Raw genomic sequence first — 7,950 nt, forward strand, 5'->3', positions numbered from 1 at the left:
CGCCATAATATAAGTTAGATTTTATATTGGCAACTCGCACGGTATAAGTTAACATTTAAAATTAGTATTATTTATTATTTTGTAAAAAAAAATGAAACTTTATTTATTTTTTATTCTGTTTTCATTACTTTTTGACATTTAAAAGGTTTATTTTCTTTGACCAAATAAAAAGTTGGTTTATTATTTTCTTGAAAGATTTGATATTCAAAAGTTGGCTAATTTGATTGGGCCGATTTTAGAGAAAATTGGGCTACCCAGCCTTTTTGTCTGTCATGGGGAATAAAGAAAAAAGGTTCCTTCACCGCACTTCCAACTTCCAAATCCGTGGTTTTACTTTTCTTCTCAGTAACAATGTCCTTCATTCCCGACGAGATTTGAATTTTGAAGCATATATTGTTGATCCCTTCCTCATCGACCATCGATTTGCACTGCACAAATACTCGGACTCGGAGACCCCTTCACGGAGCTCCGTCGTGGGCTCGTGGCCAAGCACCACGGCAAAGATCGGTACCTGCTCTCATCGCCGGTGGCCTCAAGGACTTGGGCACCAAAAATCCCGTTCTCTACCTCGATTTCGAAGTTCCCGCCTAATTCACACGGCTTATGCTGAAGACACTGCTGCTGCTGCTGCAAGAAAATAAAATAAAAATTGCCAAAATAGGGAAACACAAAATTGTTGGTGGTGTTGAGGTGCTAATTAGAGGACAAATTGCAAATGGCTACATCTGTTAATAAGATTGGACACTGGAAGCGAAAAGAGTTGTGGTTTCTTGTAATTTATGCAATCCTTTTCTATGTTATCATCATCAACCGTTCACTTCAACTCTCTCGTGGTATATATCTTTTTTCACTCTGTAATTGTCTTTTCTCTTACCAATTGCTTAATTGCCGAGCTTGTTTTTCACAGATTATTACAAACAGCTTCACGGTTTACGCCCGGGATGGCTCATAGCTCATTACCTCAATGTATGATAATTTTGTCTGTTGAAGTATTTCAGTAGAATTGGTCATGATGTGCTTGCTGCTGATCCAAATGCACATTCTGTTCTGTTTTGTGAAAAGGATGTTTCAGATGCTCAGTGGAGGAATTTGCGAGGAAATATACCTGTTCTTACTCTTGTCTTTGCAATTTTCACTCTGCTGGCCAATTTCATGAGGGCCTTCAATTTAAGAGTGAAGGGAATGTCCATTGTCTGGCTTTTATTTTCTTTGGCCTACTTATCATATCTTCATGGAGCATGGTACGGGACGCATGCATTGTTTATTTTGACGTTCTTCTTTCTTTCATTACTGTTATTCCTTACCTTCATTAGTCTAGTCTAACTTTGAGTTTGTTTCATTTGCAGCATTGTATTTATCCTGTCAATAGCTACTGGTAATTTTCTTCTTGTTAAGGTGCGTGTAATGGAACAACTTTTGATGCTTGACCATTGTTTCATTAATGTTTAAGTCTCAATAAATATAATCCATTTGTTCCTAAACAGATAATGTTTTTGTCAATCATTATATTGTAGCATTTAATTACCTTATTTACAACTTTTCCTGCAGTTATCATGTAAGACTAATCCTGTTTCAGCAGATCTTTGCACAGAAGGAGTACTTTCCTCTTGTAGTTTGGAGTTACAACATATTGTTTCTTCTCTGTAATCGGATTTATGAAGGATATTCATTCTCTATATTTGGGTGAGATGCATAAGGTTTGTTGTATTGTTATATTTTATGCTAGGAGTAATTCTATTTCCACTTAAGATTATGTATTTACATTGCAGGCAACAGTGGGCATTTTTGGACAATTACCGGGGCAGCTTTAGGTGGCACATATGTTTCAACTTTGGTATTTTTTCATTATTTAATTGAGTTCCTATGGTATCTCTAATGAAAGTCAGAATAGTCCATTTATATGTGATTCTTACATTGCTTTGTCTTATTCTTTTTTCCCTGATTAATGTTAGTGAACTGTTCCTCAACCATCACCAGCATTAATATGAAATTATGCTACTCATCACTCCTCACTTTGTAACTGTTGTCATGTTATGCTGATTTATTATTCAGAACAATTATGGGCCTGAATATTAAAATTCGGTGATATAAACATTTAAAATTCTATTTTTATTTTGTATTTTATGAATTATATATGAATGTCTTTGTATTCTCATTTTGCATACCGTTATGTAATGTGGCAATAACAATAACTTAATCTATGTTTCTTTATATTTAAGCTTAGATGTTTGTGACAGTTGTTTTGCGCATGATAAGCTTTGGATTCGATTTTCACTGGAGTTATCAAAATTCTCATTTTGATCAGGAGGTATGTTTTTTGTTTCTGATAATGGTACTTGTTTTGTTTTGAATATAAGATTCTACTGTAAAGTTTCTCTCTTAATTTAATATGGTTTCATGGATGACTATATTATAATGCTGTAGACTAATACTTTTAAATTTTTATTACTGAAGAGTTATTCTTGATTTTACATCAAAGACATAAATCTTTTTAGCGTCTTGTAGAATGTAAATTATGTTTGATTACTATTTAAATAATTTTGTCCTCCACTTCACTAGTACATAAGACCATACTAGTTTAGTTAGGCTGTAGTTTTTGTATATTTCGACAGATTTGACTATAGTCTGGGAAAGCCTTGTTCAGTTCATTTCATTTAGGTAAAACCTATTATGTGTCTGTCTTCATGTTTCATAATGGTCAATTTTGGCATTTTCTGGGCTTTACATTACTTGAAATATTTTAGCTTGCAATATCAATATCTAGTGCACATTTTGTCATCGAGCTGTTGACTAATTATGTAGCTTTTTGATTTTGGGTATCAATATGATTAATAAATATTTTTCTCAATGTCTTATTCTTTGATTATTGCAGAAGCATTATCAGCATTGTCATATTTGTAAATCCGGAAAATCTTGCTATCAAGTTTTACAGGTTAGCATAGCTGCTAGTTAAACTCAAGCACAAGTTGAAGTTTATCATAGTTGCCGAGTTATGTTTTATGCTGGGTTTTTTTCCCTAATGTTTGTTTTTAAGTAGTTATGATTTCAATTGGGCATGTGGACACATGTTTTCCACCTCATAATTTTAATTACATTACCAGGAGAGAAGTCTACATAATGACAACTTTGGATATATCACATACCTTTGTTATTTGGTATATGCACCACTTTATATTGCGGGTCCAATACTGAACTTCAATGCCTTTGCCTCACAGGTTTGTGACTGTAAGTTATTTTGATTTTGATGGTTTAAGCTTCATTATTGACTTCCATTACATTTTGAGTAGTTCTATTGAGGAAGTAAACCCTCATCTTGTTATTTTAAAAAATAGAAGTATATTCAAGATATTATTTGTTCGAAACTGAAAAGAAACCACCACATTTGTAATCATTGTTTAGAAATTTGATGTTATATTACCATAGGATTCAAGTGGGGTGGATGAAATGGAGGAGTTCCTCAAATATCATTTGTAGCTAAAGGTCCCACTCAAGCTTAAGGAAAACTTTTACCATACGACTACAATACCTCTGATGTTGTATGGAATGGAGTTTTGGATAGTTAAAAGCCAGCCTGAGAATAAATTCAATACAGTGAAGATTAGATGTAATAGATGAGGGCCCTGTTTGGAGAAGTTTCTATAAGCACTTATAGGAGAAGAAAATAAAAAGGAATAATGGAATAAGTGTCTCCCATAAGTTAAAATTAGCTTATGTATAACTTAAAATCAACTTTTTGGAGAAGCTAAATGATTTAAACTTAGACATATTTTAGCTTATGGGAAAAACTTATTTCATTTTTCTTTCATATTTTCTTCTCCTATAAGTCCTTATGGAGGAGCTTATCCAAACAGGTCCAAGATAGGATTAAAAATATATACATTAGAGAGAATGTGTGGGTAGCACTTATTATAGAAAAAAATAGTAGTTTCTCATCTTAGGTGATTCAGGCACATATTGAGAACAACTGTTGAAGACCTAGTTAGGAGAGCCAATGAGTTGGAGGGTATCCCTGTCCCTAGAGGCTGGGGAGATAGGGAGAGAAAACCATAATCAACAAAAATTTAAGTAGAAGGGTAATCTTATTATTAATTTCAAGTAGTAGCAGTAGGAAATAATAATCTCTGCTTATATGTTCCCAAGAGCAACGGCAATTGAGAAGATTAACTTTGATTCAACCAAGGCTAGAACCAATGCTTCCAGAATGATCCTCCCCTCCAGATACCCATGATCTAACTAAACATTCCCTCAAAGATTAACTTCTTGCTGATAGTCTTTCTTGCCAATTTATCAATCTTCTCATTCAACATGACTTTGGAACTTATATCAATAGCTTTTGGCCTCCTGTATGACTATTCAATAGGTCAAAGGCTCAGGTTCCCCACTTCTACTACTTACTTAAATGAGAAGAACATCTTCCCAAGTAGCTTCATCTTTAGACTGATCTTGCCATTGTTTCACTAAAGGTCCATTATGGATGATTCTTCTGCAGAAAAAATATTCTTCTAAAGCCATAATAGTAGGCAAAGGTATGGTAGACATTGTGTTGTCCCAGGGATCTTTTCAACTGAAGGAATATGAAAAATAGGAAATTTCTGAGACACGAAATCTATCATTTCTTGTTTCCCTCTTGAAAATTCCTGAATGTTTCTAATGTCACAGATTTTTTCAAGTTTTTTTAATGGTTGCTTGAGTTTCTTTTTTCTTGATGATACTGGTTCTAATATTTTGCAGATAGATGTTCCTCAAAACACTAATTCAGTTAGAAATGTGACACTCAATGGTTTCCGCTGGGTATTGAGTCTTCTCCTTATGGAATTAATGACACATCTATTCTACTATAATGCCTTTGCTAATAGGTGAGAACTTAGTATTCAGGAAAGAACCACCTGTTATATTTAATTTTTAAACCAATTTTATTGTTTGGTAGCTGAAATAATTTCTTAATCAATTAGTGATTTGTGGAAGCACTTATCTCCTATGGACGTGTTCATCATTGGATATGGCGTAAGAGAATACATATTCATCAATTAAGTGGTTTTACTGAACCCTATGACGTCAACTAATCATGTAGCCAACCACACCTCGTGGGATAAGGCTTAGTGGTTGTTGTTCTTGTATTATGAAAACTAAATTTTCCCAATTATATCAGCATGCTGCCTTGTCATTCTTTTCTATTTATTTGTTTCAGGTATTAAACTTCATGTGGCTAAAATTTTTACTGATCTGGCGCTTTTTCCGTTTCTGGTCACTGGTATGTTTCTTGCTCGTTAAGCATATGGCATAAATGTCCAAGTACATATTTGAAGAAAGTCGTTACTTTGAATCATATGCTGTAGATAAACGGAATTGAGGCTCCAGAGAATATGCCAAAATGTATTAATAATTGTCACAACTTGGAAGGCTTTTGGAAAAACTGGCATGCTTCCTTCAACAAGTGGCTTGTGAGGTGCAATAAGTTCTTTTTCCTGGATTTTTCTCTTTGTTTTCCCAGATAATGACTTAAAATTTTGATGTGTCAAAATTCAGGTATATATACATTCCTCTTGGGGGATCTAAGAAAAAGCTACTAAATGTGTGGGTTGTTTTCACATTTGTTGCAATCTGGCATGATTTAGAGTGGTATGTTTCCCTTTATTGTCGAAGTTCAATCTATTCTACCTGTAAAAGTTGCAGAGTTTTTTATCAGATATTTTATGCTTGATTATTCTTATGGACCTTAGGAAACTTCTTTCATGGGCATGGTTGACGTGTTTATTCTTCATCCCTGAGTTGGTTTTAAAATCAGCAGCAAAAGCATTTCAGGTAATGCATATCAATTTTTCTCTTCTAAATTTTCATTGATCCAAAGTTGTTATGCTTGCTGTCTAACATGGAGGTAAATTTGATTATTAGGCTCAGAGTTCTTTTGGAGAATGCATATTTCGTGAACTCAGTGCTGTTGCTGGTGCAGTGACAATTACTTGTCTCATGGTTTGTCCTTGAATGCTCTCACAGAACATACGAATATCACATTTTTACCTGATAAAGTAAAAGAATGATGTTTTAAGGGGTCAGTTTATGATGCAACAAGTAATCCTGTTGAACCAATTGATCCAGTGCGAGGCCTTTTATACAACAAGTTTGATGTTCAATTTTACACATAAATATAAGTGAACCAATTGCACTCAAGTTTACTTTTTTCACATCAGCCAAATTGAACCTGAGTCTGACAAAATCTATATCTGATCACAACTGCTACACTTACAACAAATATATATATATATATATATATATACACTCCCAACGTTCCTAATTATAAGACCTTTTTATAAGAACCTTCTTTAATTTCTAGACTAGATGCATGAATTATTTTTTCCCTACATATCTTTAGTTAATTATTCTCTTTTCAAACATTAGTGAAAAACAATTAAGTGGATACAGAGATAAGAACAGAGTAATTTTGTAATGATAGAATAAATAATTGACAGATCTAACGTGATAAACTAAATTAATTACTTTTCTTAAGGGACATGAATTAGTTGAAAGGATTTTATAATCAGGGACAGAGACGGAGTATAAATATATGTATGTAGGTATACCCAGTAGATAGTTAGAAACTGAATCTCACTGTACCAGGAGATTTGAGAGTTCTGGCTCTCTCTCCCAATCCCGACTCTAAGTTTAAAACACCTCTCTGTTATTTCCTTCTCCTCTCCTATATATTCACTGTCCACTGTTCTAACTATCTGATGATACATGTGAGTTCATATTGAAGTTAAGTTCAATGTACCTGAAATCCAACGCCACACTTCCTTTTACTTTTCAACTTTGGAAAGTGGGAAATGTCTGTTCAATGCGTTTCCTAACACAGCCAACTGTTATTAAATCAGTTCTAATCGCTGATACTTGTCCTAGTATCTAACAAAGTCGTTAAAAAAAGATTCAAAGAGCGGTAAATGGTTTAGTTTACACATTGACTTGAGCGAACCATTCTTTTTGGCTTTTTTTCTTTCCTGATTGTTTATTACTTCTGTTTTGGTAGAATCTGTTGTATTTTTTTGTAAAACAAGAATATGGTCCATATCTAATTTAAAAATACCATGACATTTCTTGACAGGTGGCTAATCTGGTTGGATTTGTGGTTGGACCAAGTGGCATTAACTGGTTGCTTTCTTCTTTCCTTAACAAGGAAGGTATGTCAAGTATCCTTAGCCTTTTAATTTAATTGCAGTTTGAATAAAGTGAAAATTTCATTTGAAAATTCCATGACACAGGTTTGCCTGTCCTTGGTGGCATGCTTATGACATTTTACGTTGGAACAAAGGTTTGAAATGTTCAGCATTTATATTTTTCATCCTTCAATTTTTTTTCTTTTCCTCCCATCCATTTTTTGTTTATAATCTTCAGCCTGGATATTTGCAGATTATGTTCCACATAGATGAAGCAAAGCAAAGGTCCCCCTGAACTGGGACAAATAATATTTTATCATACTCATGTTTAGTGCTAGGAGTTTCAAATCCAGTACAGAACAATGTGCTTGACTTGGAGGTGTCTGTGGGTGCCTTTCGTTTTTTGACAGATTTCCTGATGAGTGATGCGCTATTGTACATAAAATTGGGAACCATGGCTTCGAATTTTCTACATCATCTAATGTCACAGAATACACGGAAAAATGAAAAAGTAAATCTGTTGAACTTGACACCTTATAACATCGATTTTTGGTTTTTTCTACACCAATCTTTTATAAAACCCTTTTATCCCTACATTCTTTTGGCCTTTTTTTTATTTGACCATTTTGATGATCTTTAGTGTTACTATTAAGTTGCGGTCACTATCTCCCATTTTGATGATCTTTTAAGGTTTTATACCTTTATTAAGATCCGAACGAAATATATAATGGTTGTACCAACATGTAGCAGAGTTAGATTACTTTTACACATACAAATAAATATTAGGAGCAGAAGATGAAAA

At 33.7% G+C, this 7,950-nt stretch overlaps 1 protein-coding gene across 2 annotated transcripts; it reads left to right on the forward strand.

Moving 5' to 3' along the window:
* Positions 1-300: 300 nt before the first annotated feature.
* LOC114372384 (putative membrane-bound O-acyltransferase C24H6.01c) lies at positions 301-7,744 on the forward strand. Of its 2 annotated transcripts, none has more exons than XM_028329901.1 (19): positions 301-833; positions 908-966; positions 1,063-1,241; positions 1,347-1,395; positions 1,580-1,683; positions 1,770-1,834; positions 2,238-2,308; positions 2,873-2,932; positions 3,102-3,215; positions 4,732-4,856; positions 4,953-5,004; positions 5,189-5,251; positions 5,337-5,446; positions 5,527-5,619; positions 5,721-5,802; positions 5,893-5,970; positions 7,097-7,172; positions 7,254-7,303; positions 7,402-7,744. In XM_028329901.1, the coding sequence occupies exons 1-19, from the start codon at positions 716-718 to the stop codon at positions 7,441-7,443; spliced, it is 1,590 nt and encodes a 529-aa protein (XP_028185702.1). In that variant the 5' UTR covers positions 301-715; the 3' UTR covers positions 7,444-7,744. The 2 variants fall into 2 exon arrangements, with proteins under 2 accessions (XP_028185702.1, XP_028185703.1); XM_028329902.1 differs by having other exon boundaries at positions 1,073-1,241.
* The last annotated feature ends 206 nt before the right edge of the window (positions 7,745-7,950 follow it).

This window comes from Glycine soja, chromosome 10 (genome assembly GCF_004193775.1).
Source record: "Glycine soja cultivar W05 chromosome 10, ASM419377v2, whole genome shotgun sequence".
Classification (NCBI taxonomy): Eukaryota; Viridiplantae; Streptophyta; class Magnoliopsida; order Fabales; family Fabaceae; genus Glycine; species Glycine soja.